The sequence below is a fragment of the Prunus dulcis genome, chromosome 8 (genome assembly GCF_902201215.1).
Source record: "Prunus dulcis chromosome 8, ALMONDv2, whole genome shotgun sequence".
Lineage (NCBI taxonomy): Eukaryota > Viridiplantae > Streptophyta > Magnoliopsida > Rosales > Rosaceae > Prunus > Prunus dulcis.
Window position 1 is genome coordinate 9032736 of NC_047657.1, and position 23621 is coordinate 9056356.

Consider the following 23621-nt stretch of genomic DNA (forward strand, 5'->3'; position numbering starts at 1 on the left):
CGAGTCACCAACAATGAGGAGTCATTCTGACATACCTTAACATCTAAGAAATTGTAAACTTTGGGCTAAAACTAATTCAAATAATTTTGACTCTTGGATTAAATCACCATTGGTGATAATTTATTTCTTGATTATCAAAATAATGTGAATTTATTTTAATTTAATCCCCCTTTGTTTGAATAGTATGGGCCATTCACCACTTTTGGTAAATAAAGCCCAATACCTCTTTGGAAAGTGAACCCAATGCTTATTTCGGGATGGTGAGCATATTTCAGGCCCAAACAGTGGCCCCCAAGTCTGAATATCATCTCTAAAAAACGATTTAACACTTAATGATTGGCCTGCCTTTTATTGATGTGCGCCCTTTTGATCTGTTTGCTCCTGCCCACGTCTGTTCATTGACTTTTTGGAAAAGTGGGTATTAACGATTAGTTAATTCTTGGCAACTTTTCTTCTCCCACTATCTGTCTTCTTTAGAGTGTAAAGCTACAACCTACTTTACTCTTTTAAAATCATCATTAACCCCGAGTTCTTCAATTTGTAGAGTATTTCCAAGCTTTGAAATTTAAAATTTCAATGAAAAATTCAAACATTTCCCCAATTCCGCCTGAATATTCTCGATGGCTTCTCCCAAAACTCGTGCTGGTAATTCTTCCTCCTTCCCTCCACCTTATATTTCAGGCGAAGGTGTTGACACACATGCCATTGGTATTTGAAGCAAACTCCGTTCATATTCCAAGAAGAATTTAGATGAAAATATCCTACATTTGCACAGGAATGCTATCATTCTGGGTTCTACCTAGTTTGGGAAAGTTCCTGGGGAAATGGCCGAACTTTTTAAGGCGGATGTTGACGCTCTGTTTTACTATGGTAATCCTTCTCTAATATTCCATTCCTGCGTTAGCAAGAATCTAAGCAGATCATACCCTTCTAATGAAGTTTGGAATAGCTTCGTGAAGTGATCAGAATAGTTTGACCGACTCTCTCCAAGGTATGAAAGCCATTGGAAGAAAGCTAGCATATATGATGCTTTGCTTCTGTCTAAGCATTCAATTAATAGAGATGAGAATCTCCTTGCTGCTTCTTTGTGTTTTTGGAAATCTACTACAAACACTTTTGACTTTCGTGTTGGCCATATGCCTCAAACTCTGCTCGATATGGCTCAAATATTTGGATTTAGGCCACATGGAAGGCTGCTGATGCATTTGGAGATTATCACAGAAGGAAAAATGGTGAAAGAGTAGCTAGAACGAAGCCTTGCCATTCTTGCCAATGGAATACCACTTTCCAACCATTATTGAGGCCAATGGCCTTTAATCTCCTGTTAATTTAATTGGAGTCTCCTCCATGCTTCTCTGATTTCTCTTTTTCAAATGTCGATCGTTATCCAGTAGAGCTATTTGTTTGCCCCTGAAAAATGGATTTTTCAATCTGAAATTGTGCCATTGCCTGAACGTGTGGCAACTCAATCCTGTTAAAAACATTGGATTCTGGTCTGTCCTGTAATTGTGCTTGCACAATCCTGCTGAAGATATTTGATTCTTGCCCCTGCTATACTGGATGGATTTATTTAGATGGATTGGATAGCCTTGTTAAGGCACTATCCTTCTTCTATGGTTTAACATCTGCGTTTTTATGGTTATCTCCAGCTCATTCATACTTTATTTACTATGAACAACAATTCCAGACATAACAGTTGCCTTTGGTCTTATCAAAGTTTCCTTGATAACCCCTCCTATTTTGATAGGGACCTATCTCCACAGTTGCCTTTGATTGAGAGCCTTTTTTCATATCCATGAGTTGAAAACGAAGAGCAAATTCACTGGTCATACTGGATTGTGAGAAGTGGCATTGGAGACGCTCTCAGAGATCCCGGGCAGAGGTGCAGCCGACAGTGAGAGAGAGAATAGACTCAGAGAGTGTACTGGTGATGTAGCTGACAATGAGTTGGTTTTGTTGGTACCACTGAACATGGGCAGGATTGGTTTGGGTAAGAGAGGTGGTGGTGATTGTGGGTGTTACGGTGGTAGAAGTGGAGGTTTGAGCAGAAGGTTGTTTATGAGTGTCATCGATAAATTTTTAGAGGTCATGACCGACTAAAAAGAGTTTGAGTTGGCGGAGGGCGGAGCCAAATGAGGTAGTTAGAGTCAGTAAACTTGATAAAATGAGAACAGTTGGGGCTAGGGAGGGAGATGGTGGATTCAGACGAAGCCATGACGTGAACCTAAAGGAGATGATTGGATCAAATAAGGGAGAGGGAGGAAACCCTAGGTAAGGCTGATACCATGTAGAGAATATATTCCTTTTATTAAACAGATTACACAAAGTCTCTATTTATACTGATACAGGAAATCAACTTAGGATAGGAAATAATATAGACATGAATACAATCTCATTTACTACAGGAAAAGCTAATTGCTAGGAGGAGATTGTGAAGTTGACTTCCGTGTGTTCTAGGAAAGGAAAGCTGCGTTAACATCTTTCTTTGGCCTATTTAGATTTACCATATTGACCTGAGTTTTGCAAAAAGGGGAATGTATCAATAGTAGAGACCTTCTTTGCTATTTTCAACTTTCTTGAGGCTAATGCTTCTTGGACAACATCCCTTAAAACAACACAGCTATTGGTAGTGTGATTCGAAGAATTATGCCACTTGCAATACTGTCCTCCCTTCAATTCTTGACTTTGGCAACCTGTGTCTAGGTGGTGTATCTATAGCCTTCTGAGATAAATTTCATCAAACAGAGCGTCTAACTTTGACAAATCAAAAGAATAAACCTTGTCTGTTGGCTGTTTATTTGGAATGAAACCTCCAGTGAAGGGTGGTGGTTTTTGATCCTTTGGTGCCTTTAGCAAAGCTTTACAACTTATTGTCCCTTTATTTTAGCCAATTCTGCCACCGCTGCCATAGTTTCCTCTGATTCTAGCTCCTCTTCTTATTCTATCTCCTCCAAATGAACTGAAGATGAAGGGGTCTTGTAGTATGTACCTTTAGAAGCATTCCTCTTCTGTTGTTCTTCCTCCAACAATTCTTCATATTTGATGACCTTATCCGCCAGTTCTGCTAAGTCTCCAAATTATTATTCCATTGAACCTTTTTCTCAAGGAGATCCTCAATGATGTCTGTGCCATCTGGATAAAGTGTCTATCATATATAGGAATTCTGAACTTCATTTTCAGCTTTCTGAATCTAGTAATAAAGTCCTGAGCTGCCTCATTCTCACTCTGCTTCAGTACAGTTAGATCACTGATGGTGACCTCAGGCTAGATTCAGTAGCAGTAATCATGGAAAGCAGTGCTGAGCCTTTTTGCATAATACAATGGATTAGGACAACAAAAATAGGATTCCTATGGAAGAACTACTTAATCTATTGGGATTGTCATTGCAGCTGCCATTGGATTCTATCAAGTCTAAATACGTGATTAAATAAACTGACAAAATTTAGAGAATCTTTCTATCTTTGCCTGTCTATTGAGACCGGTTAAGTGTGAACCACTAGGGACTGAAACATATTTGTACTTTTTATCCTCTAATTGATCTTTTCCATGTTTAATGTTCTCACTTCGGATTGAATTTAGATGGATAACCTTTATTTCGATAATATCCAACCCATACAAGTGAGACATTTAGCATAAAAGTTCCAATAATTGAAATTTCCAAGCAATCTTGTCCAATTACTTCTGATATAAGCCGTCTTTAACATTATATTGGGCAGAAAATCAGAATATTTGGCCATCTTCAACTTTGAGATTGTGAGATGTTCAAATTTGGTCTACTTCCAGATTCTATTTTTGTATGAAGCAATAAGCTACAATTAGATAATAACTTACTGAAAAATGAGACAATAAAGTGGATGAGGAATCAAAATATATCATTATATTTTCTCATGTTTCCTGGAGAACAAAACATTTAGAATTGTACATGGCTTAAAAGAGAAATCTTCTTGTCATCCAGTTCAAAATTGGAGTTATGATTTTGGGCTCAATAGTCTTCGAATCGAGAGTTCATGATATTGTCATTCGACTGCTTCACAAATTTTGTATCTTCGTGCTCAGCTCACAAGCCCTTTGACCATCAAAGAAGGCTTCCCAGATTCATAAGCAACAGAAAAATGTGCATATGATCAATCACAGCCTCTACTTCATCTTGACACGGCGAGTTCTTCTGATCAAACTGAGGCTGATTTGGATATGAACCAGATTCACTTCATTTGCGTTCATTCATACACTTAAGCTGGAAGTGAGATGAATGAAGGTTTCATCACTGCAGGGGATTGTGATACCACCCCTTGGATGATCATATCCAAATTCTTCTTCTGCTTGACTTAGCAAATCCAAGAACAAAGGCTCATTCAAGTATGATATTGGAACCACAAATCGCTTCTTCTGGCTCCCCCCAACATACACTGCAAAGTAGCCTTTTGGGATGTCTACGGTCTTTGAAGTAGCAGCCTTGTTTAGACCCTTCTTGGAGTTAACAATTCCTGGCAATCGTAATCCCATGGTTTTTATATTCTCAATTGGAAAATTTGAACAAGAAAGAATTCAGAGGACTTGGGAAACAGAGAAGACTTTGATGCTTGGCAAGGAGAGAGACTTGAGTTGTTGGTTATGAACCTGATCTCTTGTGTATATATAGATGAAAGAGTATTGCCTTCTACATGAAATGAGTGGTCTCGAGGCGCAGAGATTTGCCCCAGTGAAGGATAATAGCTTGTGAGAAATCAAAACATAACATGGGTTGTCTTCCCACTCACATAAATCATCTCCACATGCAAATGACAAAACTGTATCCCTCTGTACAAACATCATTCCCCACGTCTTATTTCATCGAGTAATTTGTTGTGGTCTAAAGATTGCTAATGTGTTCCTGTCAAGAGACTATGGACAGATATGTCTTAACCCTGTTTTGTACTTCAAAGAAGTCTTTTCTATCCGCATATAAAGAGTTTGTAGGTGTCACAAAAAAAATTGTTGGGCATCATGTTCTCCAACAAACATACAGACTTAATAACTACCAAGTTCTTGAGAATGAGACGGAAAAAAGACCATGTGATCCCTCAAATTCTTATGCCTCTTTCCAATCCCCACCCAATTGTCCCCATTTCAGATATTTTCCTCTACACACCCTTTCATCTATACATAGACTGACAGGACCCGATCCTAATTCCACTTTGGAATTCGAGTCGAATCCTGTGCGTGTCCGACACCTGGCGAATGTCGGGCACAAATGACCTTTTTACCCTTCTTGTTACAGATACGTTTAAAACTTCCCTTAGACTCCTGCCGAAAATTCGGCAGAGTCTCCCCTGTAATTTGTCCAAACCCAAAAATTTTCACCTGTTAAACAAGCAATAATATTCACCCAATCCGCCAGAATAAGTCAACAACACAACCAACAGTTCAGGTTTCCCACTATAACTAGATATCAGAGCAATTACTGAATATTTACAAGAATTTAAGGGTTTTACAACAACATCCTACATTTGGTGAGTGGCACAGGAGCTAGAAGAAGGCCTGTGGTGGATTCCTGTGCACGTCTACTGCCTGGGGGCGCAAAACAATTTGAAAGTGTGAGTGGACAAAAATAATGTTCTTGAAACAAGTTATAATCATAGTAACCCCCATTGTAAAAATAAGTAGGTAGGTAAAGCTAAAGTTTGACTGTATTCAAATACAAGGCATTCAAATAAACTTGTATTTGTATACGTATCTATGCAGATGTAAAACATGCACGAATATCGAGAAAACTGGTATAAAATGACTGAAAGCAGTAGTTGCATAAAAGTACTCAAATTCCTTTAAAACTACCACCTAGGTGTACCCCTGTAAATCCGTCAACTCCCCTGGCAGGTCTCGGCGACACGCAGTCTATCCGAGCCGCAAACTGGCAGGATTCAGGGGACTATAGTCAGCCTGATCCACTGGCAAGTCTCGATGACACAAAGTCGACTCGAGCCGCTCTGGCAGGATTTAGGGGACCGTAGTCAGCCTGATCCGCAATCCTGGCAGGTCTCGGGGACACAAAGTCAGCTGAGCAGCAAATCCTGGCAGGTCTCGGGACACCAAGTCAGCCGAGCCGCAAATCCTGGCACTCACGGTCCGAGCGTCCCTGAAACTCGTGAGGCAATGTCAAGTGCACTGATGAAACTGAAAATAGACTGGATGTCCGTAGACATCGGTCCAACTGAGGGTAATCACCGAAATCGGGTACATGGTGGTTTAAAATATCATATCGTAGAAAAGTCTGCTAACTAGCTACTTTTCAATAAATCTGAAAATAAACTGCTATTTCCTCTGGTCAACTTCTTAAACTCTGTCTTTTATATCTCTTGGTATCAGTAACTAAGCAGCATGTAAATCAAAGTATTTAACAATACAAAACATGCTCGAAAGAAACAGTTCATAAAACTTATTCAAGATCAAATAATGAAATTCATTTATAAAATCATTTAAAAACGAAAAGTCCACTCACTTCTGGTTCGAGCTAGCTGGACCTCTTGAAGGTCCCTCCTGCAGTTCAGTCTGGCCTCTGGTGCCTGATTAATCATGAAGATTAAATTAATAAAACTGCTCAATAAAAATATTAAATTAAACACCCTGACCCCCGGCTCCTAGAAATGCGTGCACTCATATTCAAGTCAATCCTATGCCTACTTTAGCTTTTCAGACAATTAGAACGCCCTTAAAAGACCTGAAGTTTTACTAAGCGATAAACTGCCAGACCGGCTGATCCGAAACCCCGTGGGGTCCATGATCTCCGATGGCCGATCTGGGATTCTCTAGAGGTTCCTCACAGAGAAAGACCCATATCCTGCGAGTTTGGCCCAAAACGGACGGTCGGATTAGCCAAAATCGCGTTATCGCTTAAAATTCAAACACTAGCCCCAGGGTTCGCGATTTCGGAGTATCCGGGACTCCGATTCGCAATACGTTGAATCGTACACGATCCTGAAATCATGTAGAACGACATATCTGAAGGGTGCAATCCAACGGCTCGACAATACAGCACCCGAGAAACGCACAATATGAAAAATCCGTTCGGGGCTCAAACGGACTCCAAATCGAGATCCGTGAAATCCTACGTGCTCGTGACAACCCGAGGATCGTAAAACTACACAGAGTCACTACACTACCCTCACCCACGTGCCGCCACACGCGCCGGCAGCTTGGGTGTCCAAAGCGATAACGGCTCACCGGAAAACTCAAAACCAAGACTCCAAACTCCTATCCTAGGTAAAACACCCCATTTGGAGCCATTTTTGATCTTGGACATACCCCAAAAAGTGGCCGGAAACGGCCGATCACTGAGGCCGAAGTTCGGCCGATTTTCAATTCGAAAATCGAGTGATCTACGGCGAAAATCGATCAAAACCTATCCAACCTTCAGCTAGGGCATGAAAAATAGGTGAGAATCCACACCTTACTCGAACGATTTGGTTGAGAAACGAAGGAGAACGAAGGGTCTAAAAATCGGGTGAAAACTGACGGTTTTCTCCAGTTTCCGGCGAGCTCCAGTCGTCTCGTGGGCGGAGACTGGTCGTGGCGTGACGGCGGCGGCAAGACGAGTCTGACGGTACCAACGCCGTAGGTCGGCGTGCCCTGTGGTGGCCGCTGTCTTGATCGGAAGGGGAGAGGGGGCGACGGGTCGCGCGAGGGAGGAGAGAGAGAGAGGAGAGAGAACTGAGGAGAGAGAGAGAGAGAGGAAAAGGGATAAAAATCTGACTTTGTCCAAATTACCGTTTTGCCCTTCACGGTATTTTGACCGTATTTTCTTCGTTACAACTCCGATTCGAGTCTACTCCGCGTCTACGGACTCGTTTCGTCGTGCCCTACGCAACAGCGTAAGCAGAATTGCCAAATTCCTTCTCGGTCAAAAAGTCAACTTTTTCCCTATTTTATAATGTGAGGGCAAAATCGTCTTTCTTCTAGAATAAATTAATACTAATTTTAGGATATTTTGTTTTGGGTTATTACATAGACACACACATACACACAGATGATCCCATAAACAATTGAAATCCTGAGTCTTTACAAACATGAAATCTAATGAGACGTGATCCTGAAATGATTTAGTTTCCTGTTTTATTTGTATTTATTTCATAGATTTGCTGTATATATTCCTTGTCTCTCAAGGACTTTATTCTTGCCTAGAATAGAAAATCCTTTGTGTAGACACCAAGCAAAGCATTGTATATAATTATCACATGATTGTTCAATGAAAATCATCGAGAATATTCAAAACCTTTCATGGTATCAAGAGCCTGAGACTCACAGTCCTCGATCCTCAATTTTCTTGTTCCCTGTCTTTTTTTTTTTTTTTTGGTGGCAGCATGGCTTCTTCCTCCTCTATTGATTTTCCTGGCATTCATCATGTTATCTCCATTCGTATCAAGCGTGATAATTTTCTGACGTGGCTTGCTCAAATTGTTCCTATCCTTCGCATCCGCCGCTTGCTCAGCTTTGTTGACGACACTTCTCTGTGTCCTCCGACCATTCTTGACCCAAATGCTGAGGCCAATGAATTTGCTTTTCTGTCTCTCCTCCCCAACCCAGAGTATGATGACTGGGTCCAGAAAGATCAGCTTGTTTTCTCTCTCTCATCAACGGTTCCTTTCACCATAAAGTTCTCACCACTGTAGCTTCCAAGACCACCGCCTATGACACTTGGGTAGCCCTTGAAACTCGTTTTGCTTCTCTAAATCAGAATAGTCTTCTTCAACTTCACAGTAACTTGCTTCGCACAACCCGTGATGAATCTTTCATCACTGATTTCCTTGATCGTATTAACTCGATTGACAATAACTTGGCTCTGGCAGGTGCTTCAGTTGCTGACTCTGATCTCCTTGCTGTGTTATGAACAATGTTTGACATCTTTATGAAAATACCATTGCCGCTACTCAAGCTCGTGAGAAACCCATCAATATGCTTGATCTTGATGCTTTCCTCTTGTCTGCGGAACGTCGCCTGTAATTATCTTCTTCTCTGGTCATCTATTCTGGTGCAACAGCTATGGCAGCTTCCCATGGTGGTCTAGGTGGACGCGGTTTTGGCGATTGCGCTGGGTTTGCTGGTCGTGGTCCCGATCTTCGCAACTCATTCTCTCCTTCACGACCTGGTTTTACTTCTGGTCGCGGTTTCCCTGGCGCTTCCTATGGCGCCTCTAGTCCTGCCTCACATCAACAACGTTTCGGTAGCAATTTTGAGCCGAGTGTTCTTGGCCCACCTCCTTCTGGCTCTACTGCTTCCTCTTTTGGGCCTCATTCTGCCCGTGGGCCTCTTCAATGTTTCAATTGTCATGGTTTTGGCCACATCACAGCTGTCTGTCCTTCCAAGACGTCTTATGTGCCTTCTCCTCCGTCTCGTCTTCAAGACATGACCGCTCAATATCCTTCACATGGTGGCCATCAACAGTGGGTTGCTGATACGGATGCAAACACTCATATTACCAATGACCTGAGCTTCTTATCCCTTCCTAGACAATATCATGGTTCTAACAATGTTGGAGGTGTGCTTGGTGGAATAGGTTTGCCTATTAAAAATATTGGTCACTCTCGTTTCTCTCCCCTTAATTCTTCTTTTCATCTTAATGATATTCTTCATTGTCCTGATGCATCTCTTCCTCTCTTTTCTGTTCATAAATTTCCTACTAATAACCATTGTTTCTTCACTTTTTTTCCTGATTGTTATTTTATCCAGGATTTGGGGACGAGGAAGACATTTTTCTTGGGCAAGAGTAGTAATGGCCTATATCCCTTTTCGTTTACATCGAATGAGTTTTTTCAAGTTTTGCTTGATCGTGTTGCTTTACTAGGTGTCTGTGTTGACCACTCTGTGTGGCACTCTCACCTTGGTCATCCTGCTTCGTCTACTTTACAATATTTGTTATCTCATAATAAACTGCCATCTTCTGGCTCTGTCTAGTTCTTTTTGTCAATCATGTACGTTGGGTAAAAGTGTTAAATTACCATTTAGTCCTTTTTCTATCCCTTCTTCTCCACTGAGGGCATGTTTACGTATCAGTAATGGGTATGGGAGGAAAGGGAATAATTTCCATTCCTGACTTCCCCTGCATTTACTTGCAATCATTAATGAAAAAATAAGTGGACCCCACCTCAAAATCCGTAATCACATCCCCTCAAAACTAGGTATCAAATCAACTAGGGGGGAGTGGTCGATACGATTCTCGTTCCTGTTTTCTCTTAATAACTTCCAAAAATACCCTTACTACTTTACCATAATTCCAAAACACCCCAAACCCAAAAAAATATAAAAACTCATACCAAGAAGTTCCAAGACGCTCCAACCCTTAAAAAAAAAAAAAAAAAAAAAAAACTCAGTTCGAAGAAGTTCCATGTATTTAATCATATGAAGATTGTGCAAGTTATTGTTATTTGATTGTTTACTAGTTACGTAGGTGAAAGATATATATTTATTGGAGTTTATTTTTTCGTTTGAAATTGGCTCTGGACAAAGGTGCTATTAACATTGTCATTGAACTGAGCTCCTGTTGTTCATCTTGTTTAGCATATTGATTCCTCATGTTTACACCGCCTTACTGGTTTGCTACAGGATTAGTTTGGTCTTCTTCGCCAGTTTGAGAATTATATATGTGTTGAGGTGAAAATGTGCAAGGCATTTTAGTAATCAAATTAATTTGGATTCTAATTCATGAAAGTTAGTAAACAATAACAATGGGAATCAACCCCATTCCTTTGCTAGTTCCATATGTTTAGTAAACACCTTAATATGAATGATTCTTCCCATACCGATTCAGTAGTTCTCTGATTCCTAAATTCTCTGATTTCTTACTTTCTCCATTACTGATATGTAAACATGCCTTGAAACTTATTCACTCTGATGTATGGAATTCTTCAAATAAATCTATTTCTTATTTTAATTATTATGTTTTATTTGTTGATGATTTTTTTCGTTATTCTTGGATTTTTCCGATGAAATTGAAATCAGAAGTTTTCTCTCACTTCATTAAATTTAAGGCTTTGGTTGAAAATATGTTTTCCACTACGATTAAGGCATTTCAATCAGATGGGGGTGGGGAATACACTAGTCATCAATTTAAGGATTTTTTTTTTTATCTCATCATGGCATTCATCATCGTCTTTCTTGTCCACATCATCCTGAGTAAAATGGTTTAGCCATACGTAAGCATCGTCACATTATTGACATCGGGCTCACTCTTTTAGCCCATGCCTTTATGCCTCCTTCCTATTGGGCCGAGGCCATGCACACCACTGTTTATTTAATTAACCGTCTTTCTTCTAAGTTGCTTCAGTATAAATCACCCTATGAATTATTGTTTCACAAAGAACCTAATTATTCGTTTTTTAAAAACTTTTGGGTGTGCATGTTTTCCTTATTTACCGCCATATAATAATAATAAAGAGATTTTCTATTTAAACCCCGCTCTTCTCTTTGTTCACCCCAATACTTAAATCATTAAGCTGTAAGTTTTATTATTGTGTAAAAAGACAAAAAAGGTCATCCAACTTCATAATTAACCCTAGTACATATATACACACACCCCACACACCCCACCACTCTTCATATTAAGTTTTAGAAGCCTCCTTCCAACTTCCTGTTTACAAACTCTCTCTCTCTCTCTCTCTCTCTCTCTCTCTCTCTCTCTCTCTCTCTCTCTCTCTCTCAAGTTCTCAACTCAACAATACACAAGTGTTAGAATTCCAGTTACAATTCTTAGAGAAAGGTAAAGCTGTTCTCTTTCTCTAGAAAGTATTAAATTTCGGATTGGGGTTTCATTTGTTTGTGTTTTTTTTGCTGGGAACAAAGAAAATTGTGGGGTTTAAATAGAAAATCTCTTTTAGTTCTTATTTTTTCAGTTTGTGGTGTATTTAAGGGTAGTTTGGGAAGATAGTGGGGTTTTCTTAGAAATTGTGAAAATTTAAATTTAAAGTTGAGGTGAACTTAGAACATGGGGTGAACTAAGAGAAGTGTGGGGTTTAAATAGAAAATCTGATAATAAATTACAATTTCGGTCTTCCAAATGTATGTTACTTGGTTATTCTTTGAACCAACAAGGTTATCGATGCTTGGATCTTGTTTCTAATCGTGTTTTTTTATCGCGTCATGTGTTATTTGATGAAGTTTCTTTTTCATTTAACAAGAGCCATGCTGCTCCTACTCAAGACCATTCTCCGTCATCAGACCTGCCTGTCATCCTCTTTGGCCCAAGTTTATCATCTTGCAGCCCATGCCTTCCAGCGTCGTATTCTCTGCCTAGTCTCCCTTCTTTGGTGCCAAAATTAGGAAGCGGGGAGTGGGAACTTACACACACGGGTACCATGGGAGCTTAAACCCAAGACCTCTTGAGAGCACGCCAAAAGCCTAGAAAAATCCACCTAACACCCCATTAGTCGACAGTAAATAGTTTAATTGCATAAAAAGCAAACAAGAAGACTTAATGGATATGAAAAATAGTTTTTCCAACATATTTCTTCCCTCGTATAAGTACATTAAAAATTGAACAAATGAGATTCCAAATTGGTTGTTGTCATCTTTTAGATCCTTTTTCTATCTCTTCAACCGTTGGGAGGGTTTTTTATTTAAATAATTTTTTTGTCAAAAATGATTGCTAATTAATTACAGTTTTACTTTTTCTTTTTTGCTTTTTGTAATGAATAAGAGTACAAATGAAACGGAACATCGTCAAAATTGCTTGACAAAGTGGGCTGTCCTTTAAAAAAAATGTAGATTACAAGTTTAATGGACAAGCAATTTGTGATCTATAAAGATGTTGCTTCCTATTGCTTTCAACATTATTTCGTACACATAGTAGATCCAAAATGTTACTACCAAAAAGGCTTCAGTTTTAACTTGCTACACTTTGCCTATCACTGGAAATATCCAATTCGGAGTGCATGAGGCTAAAATTGAGTGTCATTATTGGTAGTGAAATACTTTGTGACTAGGAAATATATCTTGACAAATTGATTATAACAAATGAATGGAAAAAAAATTAGAAATACCTGCATATATAGTTATGGAACAGTTAAGATATTGAAATTTCAACTGGCTGGCAAGAAAGGAAAATGGAGAGAATCCCAGAAACAATAGAAATGTGTGGCATGGGAGGGAGCCCCTATTATGTCACCTCCTTAGTTTTCAATTAAGAAAATGTAGAGAAAATATGAGAATCCTTCCCAGCCACACATCTCCATTGGCCTCTGGGAGGCCTATCTCCCATTTCAAGTCAGCCAATTCTAAGAGTGTATTATGCTCTCAAGATTTAGAGCCCATTATTTATAGGGAAGCCAAGGGTACATAAGTTCAAAAAATAACCTATAGTGCCCATGGTTTCCATATGGTGAGGAATCTGTGTGCCATCGTAGTTGTTTCACCACATGTTTTGACAATTTTCATGAGGAAGCGATAAGGAAAATTGGGTTGGTATTCTTGCATGCTTCCCACACGTCGTAAAATAAATTCTTGATGTACCTATTAAACCATTTCTTTTATCAGTTCACGTGATGAACACGATGAGAGAGATAAAGAGAAACCGGCCGGTTACATCTGACACCTATAAACAAAAAAGAATCCAAAACCTTGATAGGTTGGTGAAGGGAAGTGATGTTTTTTGTTTTCCAAAGTTGGATTTTGGATTTTGCGGATATTAGTACCAGTTTTTGCGCCACTAAATAATTCAATTGCATAATCAAACTTAAAACGAAAGTTACAGGTATGTTAGATATGAAATATAGTTTCTCAAACCAGTGAATAATTCCTCATTCACTTTATTAATTTTTCAATCATTGCTAGTTTTAGAATTTTTGAGTTTTTATGGACTTTAAGATTTAAAAAATAAAATTAAAGGCAGATAAAATAGAAAATATACACAATGGTTCATAGAACAATAATGAAATTTGATAATTTTTGTCAATACTTATAATTGTGGGATTGCTGAGAAGATTTTTCTACTGGACAATGTGAGAACTTGATTTAGCTATCTAGTTGATCTTACACTGAATGGCCCTAGGGTGTCACTAGCACTGTAAAGATGATGAGTGAATTTGAGACTGCTTGTGGACCAAGAAATCTAACTTCTAACCAAGCCACCGTAAATCAAGTGGGAGGTAATTTGGTATAAGTTCTTTTCTTGACTAACAAGTAATAAGACTTGAATTCTTTGTGAATGAAAGTACTGAATAAAATGGAAATGAAGTTAGAGAAATCTAGCGAAGATGTAAGGAAGCACCAGTACAAATTGATGTAGAAGACAGATCCTGCTCCAAAATATATAAAGTAAAAAGGAGTCACTGCCTTCTACTTGATTATGATCTTCCTTGCTGGACTATGAATGCTATTGGGCTTCTAATTTATTTTTCCAGAAACCCATTTACCGCAACGGGCCATTCATCGGGCCACTATAAATTCAGGTCCAATCAACATTTATATGGAGATGAATGCTAGATTGGAAAATCCATGAAATCTGCAGTATGTGGTGGTGTAGAGGCTATATGGTGTGGTGGGGATGAATGGGGAGACATATGCATATGAAGGATCACATGGTTATGTCTTCCACATCATCAAGAATTTGGCAATGATTGAGACTTCATATCTGTTGGATTGTGTTTTAGTTTTAAATCTGAAGTCCTTGCTAGGACATGAAGCTAGACAAGTTGCTGACTCTAATATATCTTTATAACGGTATGTAAATATTTTGTAGTTTGTCAAAAATAAAAAAATCTTGTCATGCACCTATCAATAATACATTGAGGTTTTTTTTCCCTCAGATAATTTATTTTTCTAAGGGTTTTTAAAAATCTAGTTTATGCAAGCTGGAATTATGCAAATAGACTTTGGCAAGAGAAAATTAAGGTCATAGCATATTGTCATGAAACAAATATTTGTGTCAGGAGTTGATTTGCAAGAATGTGTTTCATCAAAATTTGATAACTTAGGATCAATCAAGCATTAAAAATGCCACTGAAATGGGCATGATATTTCCCTGGAGAACATTGCTCCTGGAGAACAACAAAGACGTTTACATAGGTTTAAAAGACAGAATTTGACTGCCCTTGGGTGGGGGGATGATATTTGGACCAATGGTTCTAGGGAATTCATGATATCATCACTTGTCTGCTTCATAAATTTCTATGTTTCTGCTCAGCCTAGAAGCAGCTTCAGGACTTGAGAAGGTTTGCTTTCACCACAAGATGTGAGTTGATTCCATGGATGAGCAGTGGTAGCCTCTTCTTCATCCCAACTCAGTGAGTTCTGAAATGAGGATGCTTTGGATATGATCATATCCAAATTCTTTCATCTTTGCTCAGTGAGCTCTGAAATGAGGATGGTTCGGATGGATTGGATGACCGATTCGTGTACACTCACACACTTAAGCGGGAAGTGAGATCAAGGAAGGTGTTTTCACTGCAGGGAATTGTGATACCTCCCATGGGATGATCATATCCGAATTCTTCTTCAGCTTGACTCAGCAAATCCAGGAATAAAGGCTCATTCAAATATGATATCGGAATCACAAACCGCTTCTTCTGGTTCTCCCCAACATAGACTGCAAAGTAGCCTTTTGGGATATCTAAGGTCTTTGAATCTGCTGTCTGGCTTGAAATAGATAAAGATCGAATGAGACTTCTCTTTGCGTTAACAATTGCAGGCAACCGGAAACCCATGGTCTTATATATTCTCGAAGGATAGAAGAAGAAGAGAAAGAATTCGAAGGACCTGGATTTGGATAGCAGAGAAAGCTTTGATGCTTGAGAAGGTGAAGACTTGAGTTGCTCATGATGAACTTAGTCATGTGTATATATAGATCAAGGGTATCCAGAAAATCAACAGCTACATGAAATGATTGGTCTGAGATTGGCTCCAATGAGGGACACTTGATTGTGAGAAATCACATGGGCTTGTCGTCCTTCTCACGCAACACATCCTCGAAAGATTTCTCACGGAACTCTTCCCTACCTCCTCTAGGTAACAGACAACAAAAGGACCACCAGAGGTGATTCAATCCAAAAGAATTATGTCTGTTAGGTAAGTGGCATTTATGCTTGAGACATGCACTTCTCTTTGTTCACACTAATTCAACTGACCACATAATTGGACTATTAAACTACAAAGTTTCTTGAATAGGTCTGCTAATGAATTGCCCTCTCACTTCATCAAAAGACCAACAACACTGCATATGTTGTGGTCCTACCCAACACTGATACAATTGTGTTGTGTGGTGCTAAATAGCTTGCTTGGGAGCAGCACGGCACCCTACATGTGGCTTTGTAGTTTCGTCTCTGATCTTCAGTCTCAGCAAACAAAGGAGTTATTTATTTCATTTTGTTAGGCCAATCTGGACTTAACCAGAAAACACTATTGATTTAAATAGTTGACATTACTTGATCAAGAAAACTGAAGTTAATAAATTGAACTTAAGCTACTCGGTCTAAACTCAATTTTAAAAAAACCATTTTCCATTACAACTCTTGGTTTAACAAAACCATTGCCAGTCTTGTTTTAGGTAAGTTTGGCGAAAAGCCTACTAGAGAAATCTAGAAAATTCTAGAGAGAAGAAGAAGCTAGGTTGATAATCTCTTCTTGCCTTTGCTTATGGCAACAACTGAAGAAGCCATGTAAACTTGGCTTGCACTCTCTAGCATAGGGAAAGTCGTGCATATATATTGTGCCATTTTTTTAATGAAAGAAACTTAGTTGTTCGGCTCAGTGTCTCTCTATATTAACTCATGATGACTCTCCTCCTTATTATTCTTTCAGTCCATTGAGAGATGTTAAGCATACTGTGCTTAATATATTATTAAATTATCAGATACAGTCATTTTGGCCCCATGGATAAAGGAAGTACAAAGTAAACCATTATACTTTCATTTTCTGAAAAATATGCTGTCATTGATGATTTTATTTTATGACAGAGCTACAAGTATAATGAAAAATAAGACAAGAAAGTGGATCAGGATTTAAATTTGCATTCCAATATATTTTCCTGGAGAGTACAAAGGTTACACATGAGAAGATCATAGCATCCAACCCAAATGTGGAGAGGCCCAAGATCTTTTATACTACAATGCACGTCTTTAAGTTCCGTATGTACTCTCAAGAACAATAGTTCACAATTTCGATCATGATTTTGGACTAAAGTTTTTCAACGTCCATAGTATCTTCGTTTGTCGGATTCATGAACTTTTTAACTTTATGCTCAGATCACAAGCAGCTTCAGGCTTACAGATTGCTTCCTCTCAGCACAAGATGTAAGTCGACTCTGTGGAGTTCTGAAATGAGGATGCTTATACATGAATGAATTTGGATCATAGTTTCTTTTCTTTAGTGTTCACTCATACACTTAAGCGGGAAGTGAGATGAAGGAAGGTGTCTTCACTGCAGGGGATTGTGATACCACCCATGGGATGATCATATCCAAATTCTTCTTCAGCTTGACTCAGCAAATCCAGGAACAAAGGCTCATTCAAATAAGATATTGGAATCAAAAACCGCTTCTTTTGGCTCTCCCCAACATAGACTGCAAAATAGCCTTTTGGGATATCTAAGGTCTTTGAATCAGCCGTCTGACTTGAACTAGATAGAGATCGAATGAGACTTCTCTTGGCGTTAACAATTCCAGGCAACCGGAAACCCATGATTTAGTATTCTCAAGAGGACAAAACAACAAGAAAAAGATTGGCAAGGACTTGGAAAAAACAGAGAGAGCTTTGGTGCGTGGGAAGGATAAGACTTGAGTTGCTCATGATGAACCCAAGCATTGTATATATATAGATGAAAGGTATGCAGAAAATCATCAGGTACATGAAATGATTGGTACTGAAGGGGCACTGAGAGGAGAAGCAATGAGGGCCACTAGCTTGTACCAAATCACATGGGTTTGTTTTCGTGCTCATGTAACCCTTCCGCAAGAGATATCTCATGAAAATGATCAAAATCTATCGTTGTGTAGAAACAGGATTCGCTACCTAGCTAGCTCCTCTGGTTAACAGACAACAAAAGGGACCACCATGTTCTTGAAAAATGAATTCATTGAGTTGGATGCTCCTCTGGTTAATAACTTAATAGTACCGCATATGGTATGCCCTACAACAAAAACTTGTTAGCTTGTGCGATAAATTAGTAGTCTCTTTCTTTTTCATCTTTTTATAAATGCTGCTTCAAAAGACAAGAATTTGTGGTGCTATGAGAATTTACATGGACCCTGGGATGCTCTATAGTTTGGTTGGTTGGGAGCACCAAATCACCCTAGCATGTGGCTTTGTCCTTTCATCTATGATCTTCAGACTCAACAAGCAAGAGAAGTCTTTCATTTGGTTGAAGAATTGTTACTTTTTTAGCACGCAGTAGGTAATGAGTACATATCTAAAAAGCATGTTGTATCAAGATTAATGTTGTCTCGAGAGTGCTAATTTGTTGCTGTCAAGAAACTATAAACATATTTATTTGAATCCCGTCCACAAATCAACAAGTATCTTTTCGTATCCACAAATCTCTAAAACTTCAAGTGGGCATCCATGTTTGTAGGTTGTCATAGAAATGGTTGGGGGCATAATGTTCGCCAACAAATATACAGATTCAAACAATATATAGCTACCAAGTTGTTGAGATTGAGATGGAACTTGGAAGACAGAAGCATGTGATCTTTCAAATGCTTATGTCACTTGCCAACCCCAACCTATTTGCTTCCACACAGTTGTCTCCACATTCAGTATTTTCCTATAGACCTTTTCATCTATTCTCAAGTGATAACTTAGACTTTTAAACATGGCTATCAGATTGCCTAGTATTATGCAAGCAAAGCAGATCCTCTGCCGGGGGAGTTTGTTTGCTAACTGAGCAGCTTCAACATCTTTAGTAGGTGTTCCAAAAGGCTTCTTCGCAGTGTATGTTGGAGAGAATGAAAAAAAGAGATACATGGTTCCAATTTCATTATTGAGTCAGCCTTCATTTCAAGAGTTGTTAAGTAAGGCAGAGGAAGAATTTGGATTTGACCATCCAATGGGTGGACTCACAATTCCTTGCAGAGAAGAAATCTTCGTTGATCTCACTTCTCGGTTGTATGGCTTGTGATTCATGGTTCACATATAAATTATCTGAACAAATTGTAAAGACTTATACATTCTCTTGCATCTATGCTTTTTAGCATAAGAAGAAAGGGATCCAATTTTTTTGACTAGTTGAGAAAGTTGCAAATGGAAATAGTTGGCTGTACATGATGATCGATTCTAGAATTAGCAACATCGAATGAAAAATTTCTCTCTTTCAATTCTGAAATGATTTACAGTCCATTACCTTGGTAACTTTCTTTTCTGCCACTTTTTTTACCATCCATTTTATTTTTTTGATTGTTTATGACACCATATGAAGAAAACTTAAGCAATATGAAGGGGTAAAATAGAACAGAGAGAGTAACGTTTGTTTGTATTAACCCCCTTCAAAGTTAAAATTACACAAAATGGCAGACTTATGTGTACTCTTCAAAAGGGTTTGTCCAGCAAATTGATGTATTAAGCTAACAAAAGCCTGGTAAACTAGGGGGCCAGCATATTATAAATTATTTCCATTTTGTCTTGCCTAAACAAACTAGGCCTGCATATCAAGTAACTGGATTTTTATGAAAACTAAGCCAATGGAGAGAATACATGGAAGCAAAATGGTTGTCTTCCGTTTTGCTGCATGAGATTTCGGTGACGGGAGATGGTGCATCGATTCATTAAAGTGAATTGTGATGGCGCTTGGTTGGCGACCATGTCTCAGGGTGGCTATGGATGGGTGGCTAGATCATCTGTGGGCTTGTTTATTGCTGCAGGTGGTGTGGGCGGCTTTCCATGCATCTCAAGTCCTGTGACAGAGGCAGAGAGGCAGTGGAAGGAGCAATGTTTTAAGTTGTGTTGAAATGGGTACATTCGGGTGGATGTGGAGTCTAACTCAAAGGTGTTAATTGACATGCTCCAAACTGGTGAGATCACAGATGCTTCAGTGGAGGGTGTCATCCATGATATCAATTGCCTCAGCTCTCAACTGACTAATATAGTGTTCAAGTTCGCGCCGAGGGTGCAACAATGCTGCACATGCAGTTGCAGCTTATGTTACTCGACGCAACAGTTCCTATCACTGGAATAGGGATGCCGGACTGGTTGTTTAATATTTTAGCTTCTGATACTAATGTTCCCATTAGACTTTAATCAATCTATCTATTATTGATGAAAAAAAAACAAAACAAAAAAACATTATTTTAAGAGATTTTTATTTGTTCTGCAACCAGTCTCATCTGTGTAAGAAGTAGGAATTGCTCTTCCAACTTGTCCTACCATCAATATGTGCTTGGCAAGATATATTGATTTTCCTCTATCTGGAGTTCGAAATCAAAATTTTCCACTGCTATCTCAAAGGCCACAGGGGCATGGAAAGGCATCATCACTACGTATATTTAAGAAGTTAATGAAAGACTCATGAAAGAAATTTTTGTGTCGCAACTTTTGAGTTACAAGAATGTACTCCATAAATGAAAAAAATGTGAACCGAAGACACATATAAACAGGCTTAAAAGTCATAAATATGACTGTATCTGCAGATATCTTATAGGGAAATACCCAGAAGAAATTGTTCTGAGCCACTATTTATAAAACAAACGAATTATATACTTCAATTCTTGTGCAAATCTGCTGCCATTTGGTGATTCAATATATAACAGAGCTACAAGAAGATAACAAAGTAATTAAAGTATAAGACAAGGATGGATAAGGATTTAACTGGAGAGCAACCAAGAAGATTACATAGGGTTAAAAGACAGAGAATTTGACTGCCTTTAAGTTCAAAACCTGATATCATCATTTGTATGCTTCAAAATTTCTATGTTTCTGCTCATATCCAAGCAGCTTTAGGATTGCAGAAGGTTTGAGTCGATTCAATGAATGATCAACTGTGGCCTCTTCTTCATCCCAACTCAGTGATGAGTTCTGAAATGAGGATGCTTTTGATATGATCATATCCAAATTTTCTTCTTCATCTTGACTCAGTGAGTTCTTCAATGAGGATGGTTTCGATGGTTTCGATCCATTCGCTTACATTCACACACTTAAGCAGGAAGTGAGATGAAGGAAAGTGTCTTCACTGCAGGGGATTGTGATACCACCCATGGGATGATCATATCCAAATTCTTCTTCAGCTTGACTCAGCAAATCTAGAAAAAAAGTTTCATTCAAATATGATACTGGAATCACAAACCGCTTCTTCTGGCTCTTTCCAACATAGACTGCAAAATAGCCTTTTGGGATATCCAAGGTCTTTGATTCAGCTGTCCGGCTTGAACTAGATAGAGATCGAATGAGACTTCTCTTGGCGTGAACAATTCCAGGCAACCGGAAACCCATGACTTTTATATTCTCAAGAGGATGAAGAATAAGAAACAGAATTTAAAGGACTAGGAAAACAGATAAAGCCTTGATTCTTAGGAAGGTAAAGACTTGAATTGCCGATGATAAGCCTGATCATGTGTGTATATATATAGTCGAAAGGGTATGCAGAAATTATATCCTTGTTTAGAAACAGCATTCCCTACCTTGCTAGATAAGAGGGAACAGCCAAATGTGAATTAACAATCCAATAAAATTATGCATGCTTGATAAGGAACCAACTTGTGTCATAGTTAGATTTTTTTTCTTTTTTTAAATGCTGTACAAACAAGAATGTGTGGTTCTATGAAAACTTTAACATGGGGCCTGAATAAGAAGAGATGCTATTTAGTATATAGCCTGATTGGCAGCACCAAGCCATCCTACCATGTGCCTTTGTCATTTCAGCTATGACCTTGAGTCTCAAAACTCTCAACAAGAAAATGAAGTGTAGAAAATATATTTCCTTGTATTTAACAGATTACACAAAGTCCCTATTTATACTAGTACAGGATATCTACTTAAGGTAGGAAATACTATAGACATGAATACAATCCGATTTACACCTGGAAAGGCTAATTGCTAGGAGGAGATTATGAAGTTGACTTCCGTGTTGGCAAGGAAAGGAAAGCTGCGTTAACATGAAGCATCTCATTTTGTTTGGTCTATCTGAATTGTAGCCAGAAAACCCCTCAGATCATTTATTTGACCATCAGTTTTGATTTATTAATTGAACTCTTGGTTGAGTAAAACCATTGACATTTTTGTTTTAGGCACGTTCGGCTAAAACCCTAAAATCACCTACTAGAGAAATCTAGAAATTCTAGAGCCAAGGGAGAAGCTGTGTTGACAATTTCTTCTCCTCTTTCCTTATGGCAACTGAAGATATCTGTTAACAAGCAAGTAGTACCTGTAATTAATCTACAAATTTATTTTGCCATTTGGTCAAATGTTTCCCCACCTCTAACATTGTAGTAATCAAATGTTATTCCGACATGTGCTTGTAATTAATCAAACTTACCAGATAACATACAAAATAACTGACAAGAAGTTAGTTCTGCAGGATATTTAAAGAGCATTGCAAAAGAATAATAATTTAGGTGAAAAAATGAGCATGAACCAGGTGAGATCTTATTTTTGAAAAGTTGATATATATTGAACGTGCAGTAGGTATTGCGTACATTTCTAAAATTCTAAGTACCGTATTTTAACAAGATTTGTAGACATAAATGTCTAAAGAGTGCTAATTTTTTTTTCTCAATAAATTATAGCCACAAATGTCTGTAGCCTGACCTAAAACTGTATTCAAAGGAACAAGCAGCTTTTCTATCCACACATCTCCAAAATTCCAAGTTTGGGGTTCTATGCGTGTAGGTTGTCATAAAAATGGTTGGGGGCATAAGGTTCTCCAACAAATATACAGACTTAACAGCTAACAACTTCAGATTGGGATGGAAGACAAAGCCATGTGATCCTACAAATTCTTATGTCACTTGCCAACCCAACCATATTTTCTTCCATCCATTTCTTTCCACATTCCGAATATTTTCGTATCCACCACTTCAAATTTCATCTATATATATAGACAGACACTTCCACACTATCCCATAAACAAATCAACTCTTCATCATCATCTTTACTAAATCTTTTCTTCGAGTTAATTTTCAACTTCAAGCTCTTTCAACAGTGTTAATACAGACTTTTAGACATGGCTATCCGATTGCCTAGTATTATGCATGCTAAGCAGATTCTCCGACGAGGACGTTTTCTTGCAAACGGAGCAGCTTCAACATCTTCAGTGGGTGTTCCAAAAGGCTTCTTGGCTGTGTATGTTGGAGAAAGCGAAAAAAAGCGATACATGGTTCCGATTTCATTCTTGAGTCAGCCTTCATTTCAAGAGTTGCTAAGTAAGGCAGAGGAAGAATTTGGATTTGACCATCCAATGGGTGGACTCACAATCCCTTGCAGAGAAGAAATCTTCATTAATCTCACTTCTCGGTTTAGGGACCTGTGATTTGTGATTAAAATATAAATTATCAGAGACAATTTTGTGAAGACTTATATGACCAGTTGAGGAAGTTGTAAATAGAAATTGTAGACAATCTTTACATTTGTTATCGATTACAGAAAGAGCAACATTAAAGATATTGTTTCTCTTTGGATTCTGATATGATTTCAGTCCATTACCTTGCTTTCTTTCTTTTCCTGTCACTTTTTTTTTTTTTT

General features: G+C 38.4%; 4 protein-coding genes and 1 pseudogene across 4 annotated transcripts; 2 read left to right on the forward strand and 3 right to left on the reverse strand.

The window, feature by feature from the left end:
• Positions 1-4104: 4104 nt before the first annotated feature.
• On the reverse strand, positions 4105-4591 carry LOC117637411 (indole-3-acetic acid-induced protein ARG7-like). The gene has a single exon (XM_034372293.1). It carries the CDS (start codon positions 4501-4503, stop codon positions 4222-4224), a length of 282 nt encoding a protein of 93 aa, XP_034228184.1. The 5' UTR covers positions 4504-4591; the 3' UTR covers positions 4105-4221.
• A 10303-nt stretch (positions 4592-14894) lies between these two features.
• LOC117637932 (auxin-induced protein 15A-like) lies at positions 14895-15896 on the reverse strand. The gene has a single exon (XM_034372984.1). It carries the CDS (start codon positions 15663-15665, stop codon positions 15363-15365), a length of 303 nt encoding a protein of 100 aa, XP_034228875.1. The 5' UTR covers positions 15666-15896; the 3' UTR covers positions 14895-15362.
• A 2869-nt stretch (positions 15897-18765) lies between these two features.
• Positions 18766-19172, forward strand: LOC117637930 (annotated as a pseudogene).
• Positions 19173-21071: 1899 nt separating this feature from the next.
• LOC117638419 (indole-3-acetic acid-induced protein ARG7-like) lies at positions 21072-21374 on the reverse strand. The gene has a single exon (XM_034373550.1). It carries the CDS (start codon positions 21372-21374, stop codon positions 21072-21074), a length of 303 nt encoding a protein of 100 aa, XP_034229441.1.
• A 1649-nt stretch (positions 21375-23023) lies between these two features.
• LOC117637929 (auxin-responsive protein SAUR21-like) lies at positions 23024-23459 on the forward strand. Its single transcript, XM_034372982.1, has one exon. It carries the CDS (start codon positions 23104-23106, stop codon positions 23407-23409), a length of 306 nt encoding a protein of 101 aa, XP_034228873.1. The 5' UTR covers positions 23024-23103; the 3' UTR covers positions 23410-23459.
• The last annotated feature ends 162 nt before the right edge of the window (positions 23460-23621 follow it).